At 51.0% G+C, this 22,993-nt stretch overlaps 1 protein-coding gene across 2 annotated transcripts in view; it reads right to left on the bottom strand.

Annotated features, from left to right (window-relative positions):
* MORC2 (MORC family CW-type zinc finger 2) overlaps positions 1-22,993 on the bottom strand; it is a 49,262-nt gene that overhangs the window by 11,194 nt on the left and 15,075 nt on the right. The window contains exons 3-12 of one of the 2 annotated variants that reach the window (XM_069081642.1): positions 18,787-18,821; positions 15,010-15,078; positions 13,301-13,391; positions 5,798-5,906; positions 3,836-3,995; positions 3,527-3,638; positions 2,831-2,956; positions 2,159-2,238; positions 1,555-1,637; positions 761-846 (exon numbers count right to left, since the gene is read on the bottom strand). In XM_069081642.1, coding sequence (XP_068937743.1) covers positions 761-846; positions 1,555-1,637; positions 2,159-2,238; positions 2,831-2,956; positions 3,527-3,638; positions 3,836-3,995; positions 5,798-5,906; positions 13,301-13,391; positions 15,010-15,078; positions 18,787-18,821 — 951 coding nt within the window. The remainder of the gene's footprint in view (positions 1-760; positions 847-1,554; positions 1,638-2,158; positions 2,239-2,830; positions 2,957-3,526; positions 3,639-3,835; positions 3,996-5,797; positions 5,907-13,300; positions 13,392-15,009; positions 15,079-18,786; positions 18,822-22,993) is intronic. The other variant, XM_069081643.1, reaches the window with a different exon arrangement.

Below are 22,993 nucleotides of genomic sequence, written 5' to 3'. Positions count from 1 at the left end.
CAGTCTGTGAAATGGCCGAGCTGCATTTGAAGATAACAGCAGGACTGCCACGAGTCTCTCCCAATTCTCACAAACTCGGCTTTGACACAGTGTGATTTTTAAAGCAGGAAAGACAGGCCAGGCTGCCTGCATCTGGGATTCTTTCAGCTGAAGCCCCTCACCCTTTCTTATACTCCCAGGCTTCAGGGAGCCAGGATTTTGGCAGCACAGCCATGCCTTGCACTGAGAGAGGCCCTGGAGGAGCCCTGTCAGCAGCCGGGGCTAGAATGCTCATGTCACCAGGGGCCAAAGCTCAAAGCCTTTGAGATCTGGGCAAGTTCTATGACCACATTCACACAGGACGTGACCAGTCCTGTGGCAGCAGAAGGAATTCTGCTTAAGCTCCTGGCAGAGAAGATGGAGGGCTGGGTTCTGCCTCAGATGCTTCCTTACTCTGTGACCTTTCTCTGAGACCTAACCTTTCTGCCTCAGTTTCTCAATCAGTAAAAAGAGGATGCTAAGAACACCTGCTTCCCAGACTATTCAGAATCTGCTGAGTATGTTTGTGAAGCACTTTGTAACAAAATCTTAAAGAGACATAGAAATGTGAGCTAACATGTTGCTGATGTCAGGAACGCACTGCCCATCAGGGCATCCAAACAACTAAGTGCCAAGGCAGTGCTCCCACCTCTCCAGGCACAGGGCCCCTCAAAGTCACGCAGCAGGGCCCAGGGGAGGCTGGCAGCACAGGGGCAGCCCACCGGCCCAGCCTAGCACTCACCGCTGTTTGGCTTCTTTGATGCGCTTCTTGATGTCGGCCTCCCGGCGCAAGTTAATGGCGGTGCCCTGGACCTGCCGCAAGGCTACCTGCAGAGATGGGAAGGAGGGGACGGCATGTCAGTGGTGCCTCCCCAGAGTCCTGGCTCACGTCCATGTGGAGACCACACCTACACAAAGCCCTCTGGCCATCAAGAGCCACTGGCCACCAGAGGCCAAGAGGTGACGAGACCACGAGCTTCAGCTCAGCTAGGGGCACCTCATTCTAGGGCTCAAATCGCCTCTGCTGCCTCCCCTTCCTGCCCCGCCCCAGACTTCAGTGGAGAAGAGGAGATGTGGAGCCTGGGGGCTTCCTATGGCAAGGGCTGCTTTTAGCCTGGTGCAGGAGATCAATAAATCACTTAGAAAACTTGGGGGGGGGGGCCCTTTGAGGTCACTCAGGCCACTGCCTTCAACATCTGAATGGCTTTCAAAAAGAAGGGAGAGCAATTCTGCTTGACCCTGGAGCTACAGACAGAGTTTCAAAGAGTCAGATCTGTCCCCAGCATCCAAATACAGGCTGGATGATGGAGGCCGCTCCCATCACTCATGTCCATCAGAACCAGTCATCCCCAACATGCATGTGATGAGGAAGGACAGCGGGCCATCTTGTGCCCGTGCATGACGAGGAAGGACAGCAGGCCATCCCGTGCCCATGCGTGACGAGGAAGGACGGCGGGCCATCCCGTGCCCGTGCGTGACGAGGAAGGACGGCGGGCCATCCTGGCACAGAGGCCGCCAGCAGCCCCAGTGGCTTACCCTGGACTCCCGGGTGAGGTCTCCTCCGAGTCTTAGCTCTAACGCTCGGGCTTTGCTCTCCGCCTCTCGAGCTTTGTCTTCCGCTGAAATCCAAACAAGGTCACTCTGAGGGATATGGGGAGGAACGAGGAGGGCAGCCCTTGGTTGAGTGGGCAGTGGGATGGGGTGTCTGTGGCCCCAGGTTCTTAGGCAATTTGAGGAGGATGCTGGAAGAGCAGCCTTGAACCCTCATCTGACCAGGGGCCCCTATTCCCTCCTCCACATAATGCAGGGGGAATGACAAAGCTATAGCCAATCTCTTCCCAAGGGGACAGGGAAGACTGCTCATCCTGCAAGACAGGGATGGAGAGGCTCTGGGACCAAGAGATCTCAAAGCCCCAATCATGTGGGACAGAATCCAGGGCAAGAGGGGCAGTGTCCTCCCCCAGGACAAACTCCTGACCTTAGAAGCATATGGCAGGGCTGGGCTTGTCCCCCAGAGCAGAGTCCAAAGTGGGGGATGGGGGTGCCTTGCCTAGGAAGGCAGAGTTAGACCTGCAAGCCAGATGGGGAGGGCCAAGAGGCAGACAGAGAACGCATAGAGGTCCCAGGGAGGCCACATTACCTATCCGAGCCACGTGCTCTGCCTTCTTCACCTCCTGTTCAGCTCTTGTCTTGAAGCGGTTGGAGGTATACTTGTACATCCTGTGGCAAGAGGGCAAGCTGAGGCTTCCAGGGAATGGCGCTACCCCAACAAAGGTACCAGTGAACCCCCCCAACTGCCGCAGACCCAAGACCTGCCCTGTACCCTCCTCAGGGGCAAGGCTCTGGCTCCCACCTTCCTTCTGTTCACTCTGTCCCTTTGGGCACCCATGAGGCTAGCGATCCCAGGACACAAAGATGTTCCATGAACAGAGCTGGGGACCTCTCAGATTTCCACCATGACACCCCAACCAGCTCCCTGGAGTACTGGGGCACAGCCCCCCTGATGGGCAGGCCCAGGTTCTGGCTGCCACTGCCCTTTCACAGGATGGGGGGCACAGCAGAGAGAGCCCAAGCTGGCACAGGAGCTAAGGGATTGAGCCATCTCTGTTATCTGTGACCTGGAGAGCTGGGGCGAGGCAGGGCTTCCTTCTCTAAACTCACGGCACTGAGCCAGCTCCCATGTCAGCAGTCAGGGGCAGGTCACCTTGGCTGTGGGGGCTCCACCACGCAAGTGTCCCTGACAGTGGGCCTCACAAACCTCCTGCCCTGTGCCTCTGGTTAGGACCCACCCGTCACCAAGGCCCGTGCCTACCTGGGCTTATACAAGCAGCTGGCGAGCCGCTTGGTTTGTACTTTGTGGCCGTGGATGAATATCCTCATTCGGGGGTCGATGTAGAGGACGGCCGCGTAGGCACGGAAGGAACGGCGCTCGGGCTTCCTGCAGGGAGGACAGCTCCCTCCTCACTCTCTCCTTCTCAAGTCCATTACTGCCCCCTCCCTCCCTGAGCCCCTTGAGTCCTAATGCTGAGCCAGAGGTGGGCTGTGGGTTTGGATCCCGGCTTCCCGTCTGACCAACCAATGTGGCTCTCTGAGCAAATGCCTTCCTCCGTGTCTTCTAGTCAAATGAAGGGCTTGGCCTAGAGCCCTAAGGGAGAGTCTGCAGCTCTAGAAGGGGCCATGAGTGCAAGGGCAAAGGGCCTGGGTCTGCACTCAGAAGACGCCAGGCGGGCTGTGTGAGCCGCGTGGCCATAGGAGCGTTTCTGGGTCTCTCTGAAAGGCAGTTTCCACATCTATAAAATGTGGAGGATCCTCCTTTTCTGCTGGCCTCCCACAGAAGGGCTAGACTGGGCACCCAAAGACAACACACTCAAGTCCTACAGCGATGGGATGCCGAAGGGGCCTCTCTGCAAGGCTCTGCCAGCAGGGTGCATGGGCATGCTGCCAGGTCCGAGGACAGCCTGCAACGCCCACTGTGGCACCTGCCCCACCCCAAACCCTCTCTACTCACGTGCCCTCCGGGGACGTTTCAGCCATCTGGATATCACGAGGGTCTGACACAATGTCCAGCTCAGGTTCACCATTGTCCGTGAGTTTGAGATTAAAGATGATTACCAGCGTTCCTAGGAGTAGATGCTGGATGCTGTTCACGCTGCCAGGGACTTGGGGTCTGTACCCTCATGATTTATGATCTGTAAGTGGCCAATCCTTCATCTCCTCCCAGCATGAGCCAGGGACAGAGCGTGTGGGCCACCACTCCACCACCTTCCCGGGTGACACAGGGACACTCACATCTGCCTTGGGGCTGGCGGCCACTTACCTGACTCCCCAGAGATCTTCTTGAACTGATCCATGACTTGCTGCTCTGATTTGAAGGGTGAATACTTATAGATGAGCTCAATCTCAGTGGAAAACTTGTCCATGTTTTCTGTAATGGGCTGGTGAGTACGGGCATTCCATGTGGGCAGCGGCACAATCACCTAGAGACCAGAGGGAAGTGACACAGCCCTTCAACATTTACAGGAGCTGGTCTGGGGGTAGAGTGAGGAATGGAGGAGTGTGGACCCACGATGGGACTGGGCGTGGTGCATGCTGACAAGGGCCCTGGTCCCTATGAGGAGTGAAGACTGGATCCCATGCCCTTCTACAGGGGCACGTTTCCCCATAACCCACTCAGAAGGCAGCATCACACACCAGCACAAGCATACCCATTTTAGAGCAAGTAAGAGACAAGCCCCAAGGAACAGTCTCTCAGGGCAGTGTCTGGGCCGGCCCCCCGGGCTGAATGCCACTTTACTTTGAATTATTTTCCATTTGTCACGTATAAACAATCAAACCCGTGTATTAGCCCCTCATTTGGTGACTTCGAGCTCCCTTGAACCTATAGCTTTACTTGTCTATTGTGAAATTTGAAAATTGATATTCCATAATTACTGAGAATTGTGTATGTCTAGTCAGAATCAATATTTGTGGATCAAATTCACACTTGACTATACAGGCCCTATTAGCAAAATTTCTAAAAGTTTGATCTTCTTGTTCCTACAGACCACAAAAACTTCCAATCTGTGAGCCACGGAGGGAAGGGACGGGAGGGGAGGGGAGTCACTCTAGTGACAGGACATTTGCCCACTGGGGGACTTTCCAAAGAACCTAAGTCAGAGGATGTTGGTCTACCTGGTGAGGGACTGATGTGAGTGGCACCAACCAATCAGGAGTAAACATGCCTGTAAAGTCACTGTGTCAGATGTACCCTCAATGACTGAGGGGTGCGGGATCCAATGAGCTGGTATTTGCCAGCCATACTAATAAATTGATCATTGTCAAAACTTTGTGCCTGGGTTTCTCTTTATTGCAGATTCTCTTATGGAGAATATAGCTCCCCCCACTCCCAGCTGTTTGGCAGAAAAGGGAAGGGCCCAAGCTCCTGCCCCCAAGCCCTGGGCTCTACTGATATCGGGCACGAAGGCACGAGGCCATAATAATGCTCCTGACGACAACTGTCAGATGCCACACTGGGAAGAGGGAGCTGGTTGAGGGATCACCCAGCTCCCTTCTGGCCCTGGGTCTGGGAGGCAACAAACCAAGACAAAGCTGGAGACCGTCCGGGCTGACCCTGGCTCTGCTATGCTCCTGCCTCCAGAGGTCCTGTGGCCTCAGTTTGAAGCCCTTCAGTGACAGGGAGCTCACCATCTCCCCTGACACAGCTACAGAAGCCAAGAATCCATGGTGCAAAACTGTGGTCAGGCTGTTACACCCACGTGATTCAGTGGACTGGCCACAGGGACACAAGAGCTGAATGCCATGTATTCTGAAAACTTCAGAAACACCACTGGGTGCCTGCTCCAAGTCTCCTCCCACAGGCTGGCCCCTGTCCTGTCAACACCACAAGAGGAGCTGCTCACCCTGGCGGCAGGCCCTGGGCTCTCTTGGGGGCACATGTAAAAGCTATCTCAACATGGGCTCTCTGCAATGCCTGAGGACGGCTGCTCTCCCGGGCTCCATCTGGGAGGCAGATAACTCTCCTGGCCATAAACAGGTAACCCTTTCCCTCCACTAGAGCCTATCCCACTCCTCCTGATGACTGCTATGCAAGCAGAGTTCTCTCTCTGAAGTCCTGGTTCTCCCAACCACTCCACCCAGGCAGTGCTCACTGAAGGGGCCAGGTGCTCCCCATCCCACAGGCAGGGCCGGCTTAGGGTCAGTGTACCAGAGAAGCCAGGCAGGCAGACCAAGCTGGCTGTGTCTGAAGAAACTCCCCAAAGCCAAACATGAGTGTGCCTACCTCATCAATACCTTCTTCCTCGTGAAATGTGCGAGACAGGAAGAGGCACGTCATGGTGTCGTCCTTCTTGGTAAAGAGAATAAAGTCCTTCCCAATACGCATGGACCCTCTGGAGAAGAGGAAACAACTCTCTTTAGACATGGAAAGGGGGTTTACAAAAGAAGAATCTCTCACTCTCTCCTGGGAATCATGGAGCACTTGGGGGGAAAACACTGGGGGTGGGGGTTCCTCACTTCCCAGAGTCCGGAGGCCGAGCTCTCTGGTTACTGAAGCCATCTGGTGCAGGGAAAAGGTAAGAGATTTGAACCCAAGTTCCCATTCAGCACCCAGGCTTGTGTCTTAGCTACTGACTGGACCCTCAGAGCCCCAGGCTTCTCAAAGGCAGGTGAGCAGGAGGAGGCATCCCATGCTGGCCCCCCACCTCTCAAGGCCAAGACAGAGGCGGGGGGGGGGGGCAAGAGTGGGGAACACTCGTCTCCTTGGTTTGAGAATTACTACCATCCACTGTCACATCTGCCAGAGCACAAATTCTTCTTGATGCAACTCGGGTGTGAGGAAATGTTCTGAGCGTCATGGGAACTGCTTCTGTGTGATTTCTTCCCAGAGAAACAGTGAGAATGTAGAAAATGGCAGCGCTTCAGGCCATGTGCCTGATCAGATGCAGCCCCCCAGGCACTCGCTTCTGGTCGGGGCCCTGGGGCCCTGAGGCCTCGGGTGCAGCCGATACTTATGGAGGCCTTTGCGCTTTACCATGCAGCGCTGCCCAGTCCTTGTTAGCAGGTTTCCGTCTTTTTTTAACGTGTCACCCTGCTTTCCCCAAATGTTCCATGGCTCTTCTGCATTCTGCGCTGCATGGTGCTTTCTGGGAGCACAGGGGTCACAGAGCAGAAGTGAGGTGGTGAAGAACACCTTCCACACACCCCTAGGAGCAACGTCAGCAGGGCAGGGAATCTGGGGAGAGGACGAGCGTTCTGTTGGCTGGTGGTTGTCCTTTGCTCTCAAAGAGGATCAGAATGGCATCGCTGCTGGGCTCTCCGACCAGCATGGGTCTGGCACAAGCAGTCCGGATGAACACCCAGAGGAGAGATGGCTCCAAGTTTGTGCCTCTCGTGTTTCCTTTGAGCGGCTGCAATTCTGCTTCTCCCATGGAGTGGAGTGCTTTCTCTACTGTGGGCATGCCGTGCTGACTGACCCTGTGCCAGCCTCTCCCACGTCACATAACTGAGTCTAACGTTCTTCAGAGAGACCTTGAGAGTGTCCTCGCATTTCTTCTGCTGACCTCCATGTGCACACCTGCCTTGTATGTACAGGAGGACAGAGTTCTGTCAAGTGGAGGAAGCCACGTTTCTGCCTCCACCTGTGGGTGCAATACAATTGGCCAACAGGGCCAATGTGATGGTACTGCCTGCAATGCCATCCTCGTCCTCCAGGAATCTTCTGCAAGTGTAATGGTCATGGAATTTGAATTGGAAGATCCCTTTGTGTTGGCAAAGGTAGCAGGTACTTAGCACTTAGTGACTGATCAAGCCTCTGTTGGGGAAACAGAAGGTACTCCTGGGTCCTGTTGCTGATGTAACAGGAAGGGGTTGGCTGAAACAGGAAGTAGCTAATGCTGTGTATATAAGAAAAGCCCCAGAGAGGCACAGTCAGAATTTCTTGGGACCAGTATCTGGAGGCAGAGCAGCTACAGAAGAATGGAGAACTGAGCCAGAATTTCCTGGGAGCTGGTGGTGGTACAGCCTCTTCTGGACAGGAGCCCAGGAACCCAGATGACAGAGGAGCCCAGGAGAGACTGAGGAAGCATGACTGGGATGCAGGGACTTTGTCTGTTTGTGGCTTGGTTGAGCCTTGAATTCCCTGGAGCAGAAATGCTGAAGGATCTAACACGGACCAGACCCTGGGAACTTCCCAGAGAGCTGGACAAGGAACCAGGAGCTATCTGCCATTGAACCCAGGTGCCAGTCTGGTGAATCCAGGCAGAATCTGGGACCATGGAAGGGGATCCAGGGAATCTGAGAACTGGCCCCAAGACAAGATGAAAAGACCTCTCCTTGGGTACTGAGTAATTATAGTTTACTAGTGACCTAAGGGGTGGTGGATCTGTGTTTTCGATTGTACTTAGTGATTAATGATACTTAGTAATTGATTGCTACATAAGTGACTGATTGAGTTAACTTAAGACTTTGCCCCATGAGTGGAAGACTTTGACTATTGTACTTTGAGATTGTACTTTGTTCTAAATACTGTGACCATCTTGGTGAAAACTATGTGGCCATTTTAATGATAAGCTGTTTGTGAATGTGAATGCTGTACCCTGATTTTCTGTAAAAGTTTTGCTTTGATTTGTTATGGAATAGAGTGTTTGCTATACTGTGTAATCAGAACCTTAAAAGCTGTTCACAGTAGCAGTCCTCTGGAAAGCTTCTGTGCATGGGATTACAGCAGGGCACTCGCAGAGCTTCCCTGTGGGAACCGCCCCTGCTCTGCATCCTCTGCTGGATGCCCAGCCTCGCCCTTTCTACCTCCATGAATCATACTGCTGGCATCCCGCCTCTTCTCTCCATTCCCACAGTGACCCCAGGATTCAGACCCTTGCCTGCTCACCTCATACCTCACATGGACTAAACATAAACTGGCCTTTGATTCCGTAGGGCTCCCTGCCTCAGTCCCTGCCCACTCCAAATGGGTGTCACAGGGCCTGACCTAAGAGCAGGTATCTCCTCCTCAACTCTCAGTGACTCTCTATGGCTGCTAGGACTAAACACAACCCACTGAAGTCTGTCATTCCAACAGCACCATTCACTGAACCTTCCTTCACACATGACTTCCTATGATACTGGGCCTGCAGAATGGCCTCTGGGAAAAGCCAGGCTGCTGCCTTCTGCCTTTATCAGACACACTCTCCACATTGGCCAGCTTCAGTCTTAGCACAGTTCTGCATCAAGGGGAAAGGGGGCATCTGAGTCACCAGTTATCAATGTACTCCTGATTGCCTTGGGGAGGGAGGGGAAGCTAAAAACCACGTCTGGGATTCTTTCCCAGGAAGGGCTCCTCAGATAGCTATATCTCTCTCTACTTTTATTTCTATACCTCTATATATCTATCTACATCTATATCTCTCTATATACACACATACGAGTGTATACACACACACACACACACACACACATATAAAACTAGGCGTCAAACATAAAACCCTCCAAAATATTCATTGTATTTACAATAGTCCCAATTTGAGAACATCAAGGGGTCCAAATGACTATGCCTTCCCCCTTCTTCGGATGGAGATATGGACATCCCCAAAGCTCTTCCCCCCAGGCCAGCTACATAGAATCCTGCATGCTCTGATAGCCACCCAGCTCCAGGGCTCTAGGGGGTCTTTCTAGATTCCTGGGGTCTAGGCAAACCCCTGCCTGCAGATACACAACCTTCCTGGATGCCACCTAGGAACCAGTGTCTTCCCAGAGCCCCATCAGGGCAGCACACCAGTTGGCAGTGCTGGGTCGCTGGGTGAGAAGCCAAGGGCACATGGATAGACAACAGAGCTGTTGCACACTTCTCTGCTGGGGGCCTTGAGGGGCTTCCCAGACACCATCTCAGTCCTACCCCCTCAGGGCAGCAAGCAAGGACCAGGTTATCTGTGTACCAACAGGTCCCTGAACACACCAGGCACAACCACCAATGGCCCTTCCTGGGTGGGCTGCGGAGTCCTTGCTGCCACTGATCCCTCCTTACCCATGGTGCTGGCAACACACAAACTCTCTTCACTGATGCTGAGCTGAATACTTGCAGAGCCTGGATCACAGCAGGAGGAGACCTTACTGCTGACCTAGTCTGATGTGTCTCCCCTTACTCTGCAAAGGGGGAAGATGGAGGTGGGGAAGGCTCCAGAGGCAGAGCCTTTGGCTGCCTCCATCACTTACTCAATGAAACCATCACCCTGGAGGGCTGGTACCAGGAGATAGGTGTGAGAGTCCTCACTCTTCCCCTTCTGGATAACTCCAACAGCTGACGTTTCAGAGGTACGTGGGTGTGATAGTAATGGAATAGAAAGATCCCCCTGTATTGGCTTGGTTTTCAAATTGATTGTGTTAAAACCCAGAGCTTGTTAATCCCATCTGTGGGATGGACTTGTTGATGTGAAAAGAAAGTCCTGAACTGGGAGGAGCTAGTGACATAGATTTGGAGAGACAAGAGAGAGGCAGAAGAACTTTTTGGAAGCAGCACCTCGTGGAGGCAGAGAGACAGAGAGCATTGCTGAGTGCCACTTTGAATCGCCCTGGACTTTTGAAACCTGCCCCCGGAGCTGCCAAGGACTGAGGAGACATAGCTGTTTTGCTGGTACTTTGTCTGTCTGTTTTGATGTTGTTTTGCCAGATTTGTCCACTGGTGAAAGACAGTCCTGTTGTTGAAGAAGTCCTGGAACCTGGCTTTTGGCTAAGAGCTCCTGAGACTGTCCTGCAGACAGAGAGTGAATACTGTCCACTGGTGAAGGACAGTGCTGTTGTTGCAGTGGTCTGGGAACCTTTCTGTTGGTTCAGAGGCCCTGAAGAAGGATTTTCTTGTTGTATGTTTACAGAAATCCTGGGAGAGGGTTTTGCTAATGTTTTCAGGGGTTCTAGGACTGTTCTACAGACAGAGGATGAATTAATGAAGGGACTGGCAATGTATCTTGTGGCCTTGCTAAGCCTTGTCTCCCCAGGAACTAAGATTGCTGAGAACTTGCCTCCTGTCAAGATGAAGAAAAGACCTCCATTTGGGTATTAAGTGCTGTGCTTAAACTTGATGTAACTCTGGGGTAGATTCAATTGTGATCCAGGGGTGGGGAACTTTTGACCTTTTTGTGTTCTGTGGTTGAACAAATGAATGTACTTTACTTATGTTTGGAAACTAATCTCCATTTGAGAAGAGGGGCTTTGTGATGGACTAAATGAAGGTACAGCCTGGGGGTGGAGAAGTATTTAGAACAGGGACTTTGTAATTGATTGAATGATTGGAAGGTCCTGGGGTGGGGTAGTCCTTGGAGATTATTTAATCACATTTAGTAAATGCTGTATTTTGAATGATGTCATGTTTTGATCTTCTCTGTTCTTGGTTTGTCACTGAATAAAATGGAGAGCGCCTATGCTGGTATTCTGAACCTTGGGAAGTTGCCTTTCCTTGGCATTACATTACAGTGGGGGAGCTAGAACATGCGGTGATGGGTGAGGTCTGAGAAAAGGGAAGGGACACATGGGCATTTTCAGAAGAGGTGCTACAGGTGGAAACTCCATGGTCGAAAAGGAGCAAGGATGTCACCAGCAGAGGGAGGAGCAGCCGCCAAGGCCTGAAGGCCTGACTGCCAGACTGAGAGAGAACTGGACAGAATGCTGTGCGCAGATGCCAAATGACAGGGGGCGCCCATCCCTGCACTCGCGGCCACAGCCACAGCTTCCGGGCAGACACCCCCAGCTGCGGAGGCATCTCGTCCACCTTGGCAGACCTGCTTTCTGGCCTCTGGAGCCTTCTTCACCTTTCCCACCTTATTCTCCCTCCTTCTCCTTCCAGGCCTCTGAGGGTCAGCTGGTGGCCCTCCATTTCCTGTCTCCACACTTTTGTACTGACTGTCCCTCATACCTGGAATTCCCTCCCTCCTGACTTCCCTTGGGGAATCCCTTGTTGCCTCCAAAATTCTGGGCTAACAACACTTTCTCCAGGAAGTCTGCCTTACCCTCCATTCATTTTGGACAGTTATTTGTCAGAGCCTGGATCTGAGGGCCAGTGAACCTTACAGGGTGCTCAGTCCAACCTCTCTCATTTTATAGATGAGGAGGCTGAGGCCCAGAGCAGGGGGTGCTTTGCCCAGGGTCGCACAGCTTCTAAGTACTGGAGGCAGGACTTGAACCCTGTCCTACCTCTCAGACAGGGGCCCCAATCACTCCCCACGAAGCCATCCCCCATCACTTCTGAGGGCACAGGGACAGACTTTGATTGGTACATGCTCCTCAGCCTGCCCTCAAGGCCTGGCCCTGCCAGTTGCTTTTGCGCCCTCGCCCCCAGGTCTCTCCCCCAGGTTTCTGTCCAGCTTGAGCCCCTTTCTCAGATGTGGTGTCCAAAAGGGAACACCACTGGCTTCCCAATGCACAATCAGCCCCACCACCCTAGTCACTCTTCACACGTGCAGAAGGGTTCTCCCCAAGTCACAGCAATCCAAATACTCCATGACATGTCCTTCAACCAGTGCAGGAGGGATGGGAAAACAGAAAGGACGTTTAGAGAACTGCTCTGTCTAGGCCACAGTCCTGTACTCCTTCAGGAGCACCTCAGTGAGCTGGGAAGATGGTGAGCTCCAGTGGGCGGCACTATTTCTCTGGGCCCACTCCCTACATCGGGCCTTGACGGGCACTTAGCCCACCCAATGCCATCAAGCATTTTCTCCAAAACAAAAATGCCCCATCACTATTCCATGGCAACCTGACTCAGATTTCCATCAGCATCAACTTTGGCTCCCCTCAATCATCTGATTCCATTCAAAGGTTTGTGCGCTTCAGAAATAGAGATCGCCCTGCAGAGGCTGCGCTGAGCCAGAATACCGCGTCCCAAGCCTGACAAGGCCAGGCAGCTGGGACAAGGGCACACTTCTTTTGGGGGGTCGCTGGCAGTCATCTCTGCCTGTCTGTAAAGCGACAGGGTCCTAGTGCCAGGAGCTCACACCAGCACATCAAGAGTCAGTGTCACCGCTTGTCCTTGCGGGCCTTTCTTCCCCTGATTCAGCAGATCAAGGGCCTACCATGCCTTGTGAACTACTGTGGGCAGACCCCTCATGCCCCTGCACTAGCCTTCTGGGAGCCTCTCTGCATGCAGCATCAGGTGAGGTTGGTCCTCTGAGCAGGGCACCACCAGCACCAGTCTCAGCCCTTTCAAGGCTGGCAGGACTGTCCTGCCTAGAGCCTGTAATCTCTCAGCAGAGCCCCAGGCCACAAGAAATCCCTAGACAAGGGGTTGACTCCACCAGTGCTAATATTGTGGAATTCTTCTAGGGGAAAAGGACAATTACCCATCTAGGGCCATGATCCACTGGGAAACAGACACAGACTCCCAACCACCGTTTTTTTTTTTTTGTTTGTTTTTGCTTTTTGCAGGGAGGCAGGGCAACTGGGGTTAAGTGACTTGCCCAAGGTCACACAGCTAGTAAGTGTTGAGTGTCTGAGGCTGGATTTGAACTCGGGTCCTCCTGACTCCAGGGCTGGTGCTCTATTCACTGTGTCACCTAGTCACTGGTTTTAAACAAACACACCTTCAACAACTCACTATCTCTCAAGAATGTTATAGGAGCCCTAACTTGTCTCCAAATAAAGACATCTAGGCCTGTCTGAATTATCTCCCACTCCAAAGATGGTCAAAAGACAGCAAAGATGGTGTGGAAATGAGTAAGTTATTGGAGGATGAGTGGGGAGGAGACAGGGGACACGTGGAAATCAGCAGCGCTCTGAGGTCTCTGAGCTGAGCGGACCCACGACTTACGATTTCAAGCCGTTGCCGTACTGCCCAATCTGAGTGGATTCGGGGGTCCGCTTGGCTGACTTCCCAAACTGTATGACGCTGGCAGCATCACCTGAAACATGAGACATCAAAGGAGTGGAAAAGGAGACTGCCACAATTGGGCTCCCAAAATACTTGGGCAGTCTCAAGTGCTGGGCTGAATCAAAGACTAGGAAATCCAATAGGGATAAATGTCAAGTCTTACACTGGAGTTCCAAAAACCAACTTCTGGGCTCAACATTTGGAGAGGAGCCATGGTTGGGAAGACATAGGAAAATGATCTGGGGATTTTCAGGGGTGATATATGTGCCTCGAGAGAGGGAAGGTACCTCTGGGTCAATCTAGGAGCTCAGGCTCCTTTCTGGGCCCAAGGTTGGCTGAGGCATTCACTGATAAGCTGTAAAGTATCCAAAGATGGGCAATCAGAACAGACAAGGCTTTGGGCTCATGGCACCCAAGAAACAGTCAAAGGGAATGTCTGGCCTGGAGAGTTCTTGGGGGTTGTGACCTCAGCAAGATGTTGGAAGGAGAACAACTGTCTGTGCTTGGCTACTCCCCAACAGGCAGGACTAGGGGTCATGGAGGGCCGGGGAGGGCCATGAAAAAGCAAATGGGAGTAGAGAGGAATGGGCTGCCCTTGGAGGAGATAGGCCCCCCTCACTACAAAGGATTGCACATCAGCACTCGTGGGCGATGTCACCAAGGCCATCAAGGTCTGGGCTGGCCCCTGAGGGCCTGTCCAAATCAGATCTTCTCTGACCACCCTTGGTAAACCTTAGTCTGAGGCACATCTCAACACAGGACCAGAGAACCTTAAAGCTTTCCACAGACCGAGTCACAAAAGTTTCATTTTCAAACTCCATCTCCAAGACCGGCAAATGTGTGGCCCAGGGCATGATAAGCTTGGGTCTGCACCTCAATTTCCCCATCTGTAAGACAGTCACATTTCCTTCTCTCATAGATTTACCATGAAGCTCTACATATATGGGAGCTGCTCCTCCCGCTGAAAGGAGGAAGCCCTGGCTTAGAGAGGTCAAGGGATTGGTCCCAAGCCACATGGAGAACTGGGGCTACTCAATGCCCAGCTCCTGTCCAGCACTGGTTCTCCTTTGGAAGCACTCCCCCACCTGACGATGGGATGGGAAACCACACATTTGCTTTCATAGTGTTTGTGAAGACTGGCCATAACAGAGCAGAAAACAAACCGCCCTGCGGGCTGCTATGGCACCAAGAGGAGGGACTTCTCATTGAATGGTCAATACCATCAAGGCAGCAGGGTACTCCCCCACTAGCACACCCTGACATTAAGTGAAGAAGGGGAACGTGCCCTCAGCGTTTGTGGCCAAGGTCAGTAAGGGCCCAGCGTGCCAAAGGGGAGAATTCTACCAACGCTGTGCTGAGGACAACCTTTGGAGACCCCAGCACCGTCCAGATTGGACTTGGTGACCCTTTATGACAGAAGCTCTTAATCTGAGGCCAAGAAGTTGGATGGGAAACACGTATCCCTATTTTCACTAACATTTGACTGCCTTCCTAATTCTCCATGTCTTAGTTTATCCACTGAAAACCACAATTCAGAGAAAGGGCCCTGCTTTGAAAGCTAAGTCTGAGTGACTGCTGCTCTGCCCCCAGGGGCCCTGTGGGGGGGGGGGGGGTGTCACCCCCATTCCTGCCTCCCCCCAGTCACTTACTTGGATCCATTCCTGCGCCATCATCCAGAAAGCAGAGCATGAAGCCTCCCTGGAGGTTCTCCCGGTGCTCTGTGAAGAAGCATCAAAAGGTCAGAAAACGGTCAGTGGGCAATGGGCAGCAGTGTGCTGGTCCCAAGAGTCCAGACTCACAAGAGCCCTGGAGATAAAGACCACTGGGGTCTCCCAACCCTTTTCAATCTGGGAAACATGTCAGTAGCATTTAATGGTGCTACCAACTTCTTCAACACAGACCCCATCAAGACCTGATCATGTGGCACACAGGAGAATGACCCTGGTGTCAGACACCATCCACAGCAGCCCCACTCTCATCTCCCTGCCGGGCCTACACCAGTTGGACCTGGCACCACCTCCCCAATCTCCCCAGAGCCAAGGAAGCGAGGGGCAGCTCAGGAGATTGCACTGAGGCAGTACCCCACCAGAGGGCACAGGGAAATCGGACCATGGTCAAAGTAGCCCTTCTCAATGTCATACTGAGATGGGGAGCAGGAGGAGCCCAGGATGGGACTCAGATCTCCAGGGACAAACAGGCAGCCACACCTTCTGCAGCAAATTGACTGAAAGCAACTACACCACAGTGAAATCCAAGAGACAGATCACCAAGAAATGGGCGCGAACCACCAGGATGGGCCCTAATACAACACTGGCCAGCCTGGAATGGAGATGTGCTACACACTGGCCATCACTGGATCAGGCTTCCTGGCCTGGAGAAGCCAGTCAGCTCAGGAGCACATGAGCACCAATGTGATGGGAAGCAATCACTGGATGGGCCCTAAGGGGTAAAATTGGGCATCCTCTGAATGCCATTGTAAGCCTGCCCACGGTTACGCCCTGAACTGCTGCTGACAAATGGAATGACTAAGGTCTGCAGGGCTTTCCACCTTCTACCATTTTTCCAGTCAGCCCTTCATCTCCTGGTAATTAATTCCTACATCAGGTTTTGATTTCATCTGCTCTGAACTTTTACTGTATGGTTTTGTTTTGCTTATTTTTTTTTAAATTTTGTTTTTGGGGGTAAAAACAAGAGGAACCTCAGAGGCATCTGGTCCAGGCTATACCCCTACCCCTAACAGGTACTTCCCAGCCAAGGTTCTACAAGACCTCCAGTGATGGGGAGCCCCTTCAGCTCCCCGAGCTGCCTGCACCACTCCAGACTAACTTAACTCATCAGGACCTTCTTCCTGACATCAGACAGAAAACCAGCCCCTAGAAGCTTCTATACATAGGCCCCCAAGTTCTGTCCTCCCACTTCCACTGGATGAGCCTTTCCATCCCTAGTCAACCATCCTCTGCCCTGGGCACACCTTCCCTTTTCCAGACTAAACACCTTGTGCTTTTCCCAGCTTTTCCTGGTATGATGGGACATCTACTTCCCTATGATCTGGCCAGTTCCAATGTTGGCTCTGCTCCATCCTGGCTGGCTGTGCCTGTGACAAAGGGCACTCCCTCAATTGTCCATCAGGGTGTATCAGAACTCGATACACATGCAGACCTCCACCTAGAACTCTGTACCTTAACTCCCTGCCTTCCACAGCCCTGGCAGGGAACACCTAGAGCCCAGGACATGCCCTTCCCTCAGGCTGCCATTCAAGACAGGACTGGAGGGGGGGGGAGGAGGGGGAGGGGCGGCGGCCTTCAGTGAGCACCAGAGAGTCACTCATCCATAACACTCTATAGCCACACGTCTCACTGACCTACTGCCAGTCTTCAGTTAAATGGTTTAGTTAAAATTATTTACAACCTAGTCCAAGACAGACTAGAAACCATATCCATGCTCCCAAATGATGCCATCAATAGAGTCCAGGAGTCCAAGAACAGCTTTGGGAAGGCTGGGGGGAGGAAAGGAGTGATGAGAACCCTTGAGAAATCCAAATCCAATACAATACAGGGGAAGCAGGGTGGAAAAAAGCCCCAAATTTCCTTCCAGAAACAACACACTACTGAGAAAACTACTTGATGGCCCAAAGTGGGTCCCAGGGACCACTGATTTAGAGGTTACCAGCTTTATTCTATCTCTATAAAAGATACTGGGGAGAGCCAGGGTTGCTAGTATTCCTGCCAGCTGAGGGTCAGGGCACAGCTTTGGCAATGGCCACGGTGGGGGGGCCAGGGGTCTGGAGGGAGATGGGACACTGTCCCCCAAGTCTAGGGTCAGTATGTTCCTGGGAGCAGCCCTTCTACAAGGAAGAGAAGCACTTGGGGAATGGGGCCTATCCCAAATGGTAATCAAATGAAAATTACTTCAGAGGACTTGTTAATGGATTTCCCAGCAAGTATACAGCATTTAGAAAAAAATGGAAACTCCCGGTGGCCAGGAGATAAAGGGGCAGTGCATGTTTCCTTCACTGCTGGGGGAGAAAGGGGAAACTGAGTTCCATCTGGGGAGACTCATCACCATGAAAGAAAGACAATGAGATACACAAAGGACTGTGTGCCTGGTTCTTGTCACAAAGAAGTTTCTATTTGCAGAATGAGTCAAATTCCCAAAAGATAAAGGATTATCAGGGCAGATCACTTTGTAAATCAACATACAATCTTCAATTCTTGAAATCTCATTAATTCTGTTCAAAATCACTTCAAACCTCTCAAAATAGCTGCTATTTATATCCTGTTACATAAAACACTTTTTCATGCACTGTCTTACTTGATCCTGACAAGGACCCTATTGGATAGATGTTATTATCCTCATTTTACAGATGAGGAAACTGAGGCCTAAAGAAGTGACTTGGCCAGGATCATACAGCTAGCATCAGAGTCAGTATTTGAGTCTCACAGACTCCAAGACCAGCACCTTCCACACTCTCTCTCCCACAGGAACAGTACTTCAGGAAAAAACAAGTGATGCAGGTCACATGAAATCTCAAAGCTGCTTTTCACTGTTCCCTTTCCAACTTTTCATTGCTCAAATGATAAAGAGGGAAAGGTACCCATACATTCAATCAACAAAAAGAATGCAAAGTAATAAATAAGGACACTGAAATCCTTCATCTCTATATTCAATAGGGGGAGGGGAAGAGGGAAAATGTCACTGCACAAGGATAGAGCCAATTAAGCCCAGTGATGAGCTGAGACATCAAGGAGCTGAAAATTCTAAGCCAAATAAGCTATTTCCGTCCCTGCCAGAGACAAGTGTTTGCCCGTCAACTCTACTTCCCCACACTGGCAGAAGCTAAGGACCCAGGGAGCCCAACCTCTGGCCATCGTCCTTTGGAAGCTTCTAGAGCGCCAGAGCGGAGGAGCAGGAAGACAAGCAGGGTCTGGAGGGGCTGGCCTCTCAACGGCCTTCCTTGGCTGTGCGACAGGTTTTCCCCACATCCCTGTTCAGCCAAGGCCCAGGCACTTTCCTTCCTTCCTCATTGCCTGGCTGCCTGGCTGGCAGACCTTCCGCCTCAGTCTCTCAAATTTCTCTATCTGTGAGATCTGTGGAACTGTATTATTTAGTCTCTGAGGCTGACTTATTGCCATTCAGACTTTACCACTGTGAGGGCACTTTTCCATAAAGGTTGTCTGGTTCAACACTCTCATTCGACAGATGGAACAATAGGGGACTGGGCCAGGGCTGTTAAGTAACCTAGCCATAATCACACAAAGAGTAGCCAGTAGTAGTCGACTGAAACCTGGGCACTTGTACTCCAAATCTGCTGTTTTTTCCAAGGCAACGTGAATTCAAGCTACTTATCCCTTTTCCCACTCTCCTTTTTGAGGCCCAGCAATGATTGTTTAAGAAATGGGTCCTGGAAGACTGAACATCTGGCTTACCTGTATAAATATCTATTCTGGTGGCATCAGCATCTCTAAAAAAGAAAGAGAGAGAAAGAGAGAGAGAGAGAGAGAGAGAGAGAGAGAAAGAGAGAGAAAGAGAGAGAGAGAGAGAATCAGTACATAAATAGAACTAGGAAGCAAGCCTTTCCCCTCAGCCCAGCTTTTGGTCTGCTCCATCATTTCCCAGTAGCTGACCCCCTAGACGTCACAATCTCTTGGACTCCGCATTCAGCAGCTCACGCCTCCTCAGAGCATTTCCACAGCAGGTGACTAATAGATGTTTTCTGACTCCAGTTCTGACAGAGGACAGTTAAAAAGGACTGCAAACATACATGGTGCCCAAGATCTTGCCCTGACTGCTCCAATCAGAAAAACGTCTCCCCTTCATACCTCTCGGACCTGGGCCCCCAGCTGTGGGATGAGACAATGGGACAAATTGTGGCCCCGACACATCTTACAGATTGCTTCATGAACATTTTCAAGAGGAATAAGAAGCTTTATGTATTACACAATGATTCATCTATGAGCCTTTTAGATTTTCAACTGTGTTTTTGTAAGTTAGAAAGTACAATGTATGATCAGCTCCATTTGCTTTGTCTTCAAGACCTGGCCAGAAAAACCAGAACAGAAAGTCAGATGGAGAAGGGCCCTTTAAGGGAGGTCCTAGAGCTCAGGAGGAAGTGAGCAGCTTCAAGGCGAGCAGCAGCAGAGACGGGAATCAAATCCATGTCCTTCGTGCTTTCCTTCCCCAGTCCATCATGCTTTCCTCTAGAGAATTCTGTTGCCAAGGTTTAATGGAAAAGCAGGTCACATGGAGAGTATGTGGCAATCAGTCCCTCACAAGAGCTCAGCTCATTTTCCCCTGATCCTGAAAAGCAGACGTCTCTCCAAGGACATTGATCCATTTAACCTCCTTTTAAGCATGAGCTCGGTTCAGTCACCAGGGTAACCACCCAAAAGGGGCCTGGGTCAAACCAGCTCTCACTCTGTTAAGATAAAATCCCATTTTAGAGCTGAGAGGACTGGACAGGTTGGTTTTTAACCTCCAACATCTTCACTACACAGATGGCCAGGGTAGCAAATGGTTCATTAAGTTATCTGGGTTAAAAAAGAAATCAACCTCAGGACTCCAAGATGGAGAAAACCTGAGATAAACAACAATTTGTGTGTGCAGTAGGGGGCACCACTCAAGTTTGGTTTGGTTTTTTAAACAGACTATGGCATGACACAGCTTCCAGCCCAGGGAATATTAACAGAAATGTGCAGAGCAAAGCAAGCTTTAGGGCTGCCGCCTCTTTAGGGCTCAGACCCCACTATCTTCAGCTTGGGGCAGAGTCAGAAGACTGCCAGGATACAGAGGGACCTGAAAGTCACATCCTGGAAGGAAGAGCTGAAAGAACAAGGGATGTGTCCCTTAAGAAAAGCCTTCAGAGTGACATGATCACCACGTTCAAATACCTAGCTATTCTGAGGTACCCCTCTTGTGGGGGCACCAAAAGTCAGCCCAATGGCAGAAGTCACAAAGAAGCAGAGCCTGACAGGTTCCTGCTATGGACAAATCAGCTTAAGTTCTGCCTAAAGAGGCAGAATCATCCCCACTGACAACTGGCTTTGTAAGGGATGAATTCCTTCTCTCTGGAGCTGCTGAGGCCCAGGCTGGATAACAGCATGCTAGGAAAAGAACGGGAGACTGGGCTAATTCTCCAAGGTCCTTTTCAACTCTTATCATTATAGGATCATGGATGGGAGAGATCTTAGATAACATCTAGTCCAGTCAATAAACATTACTGAACACCTACTATGTGCCAGACATTGTGCTAAGCATTGGGGACAAAGAATGGTAAAAGACAGTCTCTGCCCCTGGAGAAGACAACATGTTGGCTGCTGACCTCCATACCTGAAGAAGATCCAAATAACCTCTCCATGGCAGAGCCAAGGGCCAGCATGCCCTACTGTGGCTAATCAGACCAACATAAGTTCAGGAGGCTCTACCTGGTCATAGGTCAGGCACAAATATACAGCATAAGACAATATGCAAACAACTATGAACCAACCAGCCAGAAAGAGTGTATCTAGCAACCACTCAACAAAAGGCAGGCACTAGAATCAAGAGGGGTTGGGCTTCCTAGACAAGGTAGGATGTCAGCTGGGATTTGAAGGAAGCCAGGAAAGACAAGTCATAATGAGGAGGGAGAGTATTTGGGGCACGAGCAGTGAAAATCCCTAGAGATGAGAGATAAGTGTCTTTTCTCAGGCATAACCAGGAGGCCAGCATTGCTGGACAAAGAGTACATGGAGGGGAGGCAGAGGGCTGTAAGGTGTAAGACTGGGGGGGTGTGGAGGGGTGTGTGTGGGTGTGTGTGGGTGTGTGCTAGATTATGAAGGACTTTGAATGTCAACAGGATTTTATGTTCAATCCTGGGAAGGATGAGGAGTCACTGAAGTTGACTAAGAAGGGGAGTGGGGTGATGTGGTCAGACCCTGGCTTCAGGAAAATCACTTGAGTGGTTAAATGGGGAAGAGACCTGAGGTAGGCAGAAATCACCAGCCTTGACAACTGCAGCAGTACAGGTGAGAGGAAATGAGGCGTCTGCACCAGGGTAAGGGCAGTATCAGAAGAGAGGAAAGGATGTATGTTACAAAGGCAGAACCAACAGGTTTGGCCAAGACTGGGTATGGGAGTGTGAGACTTAACAAGCTCCTACTGTGCACCAGGCAGTGTGCAGAGTGCTGGGGACACCATACAAAACAAGGAAGGCTGTCCCTGTGAAACGCTGGCAATCCTCCTGTCAAACTTTCCATTCTTGCCAGCCTTCTGGACTTCCTGTCATTGGCACGGATCCCAATGGACAAGGGTTGACTTTCATGGATTCTTCAGCTCCCTGCCAAGCCAGCCCACCTCCTTTTCTTGGTTGTCTCTTTCTTGGAATGTTTTAGACTACTTCCACTGGGTGATTCTGCACTGTTTACCAACTTCTCATGCCCATTGGGCACCTCTCCATCATTCTTCAACTCTAACTCTTTGAAGACTGTGGGTAGACAATGGCCTAGCCATATGGCACCAATGCTGGAATATTGCTGTCTGGGGTCAGTAAGAGCACTGAACCATTGCTCTAATTCTCCCCTCCTTTTGTGGTTTAGTCATGCCCAGCTCTTTATGACCCTATTTGGGGTCTTTCTTGGCAAAGATATTGGTCTTGCTGTTTCCTTCTTCAGCTCATTTTATGGATGAGGGAACTAAGGCAAACAGGATTAAGTGACTTGCTCAGCGTCACACAGTGTCTGAGGGTAGATCTGAACTCAGGTCTTCCTGACTCCAGGCCCACCACTCTATCCAGTGCACCACTGCACTGTCTCCGGCTCATATCTAAAGCTAGTTTTTTTTTCCATCTGCAGTATCTGTCCAAGACACTGTACAGTCTGATGGCAACCTGGACAATGAACATTCTGTATCTACTCGGTTTTTCCTGTTTAGATATTTAGGTAAAAGTCTTCTGAGTGACTTATGCATCTCAACGAGAAGGTTCTGTAATATTCTAAGGCCTCATCACTACCCAGATGGACTATTTTTGATGCTTATCAGTTCTCCACTCCCCTCTGACTGGATGGCTAGAGGGTGCAGCAGTAAATACCTCCCCAAACCTTCCTTTACAGAGGGAACTCTCCATTTTCCATCAGCTGCTCTGCATGGTTTCCACTCCAAGGACCATGTTGTGGGCATCCTCGATGGCTCCTGCCGCTCTGCTCTGTCAGCTTCCTTTTGTGCACTGTCTTCTGCCCTTGGACTATAAACTCCTCCAGGGCAGGAACTGCCTTTTTTTTCTTCATGGTGTTAACCAGTGCCTGGCACATCGTAGGTGCTTAGTAACATTTACTGAATTGAAAACAAATTGGTACAACCAACATGTTTACCTAAATGGGATCACCAGGAATCTCTTCCATTTGGGCTATGACCCGAGCATCCCTCCTAACAGTGGCCAACACCTCTGCTTTTATCACTCATTTTATGAGAGCAATACAAAGTCATTTCTACATCTTTTGGAGAATCTTCTTTGGCTGACATATACATGAGAAACCATCTTGATAGAGGAAAGCTTTATAGTATAGATTCTGGTCCACTGTGTAAGTTCTGAACCTGGAGCCTATGAAGCTTTTTTCTGTCTTTTGATAAAAATATTTCAATATAAATGATTTCCTTTTAAAA

This window comes from Petaurus breviceps, unplaced genomic scaffold (genome assembly GCF_028583685.1).
Source record: "Petaurus breviceps papuanus isolate PSGF00001 unplaced genomic scaffold, PetGlider_PUasm1.0 99, whole genome shotgun sequence".
In the NCBI taxonomy this organism is placed as follows: domain Eukaryota; kingdom Metazoa; phylum Chordata; class Mammalia; order Diprotodontia; family Petauridae; genus Petaurus; species Petaurus breviceps.
Note: the sequence above shows the minus strand (reverse complement) of the source record. Positions and strands in the feature narration are given on the sequence as shown.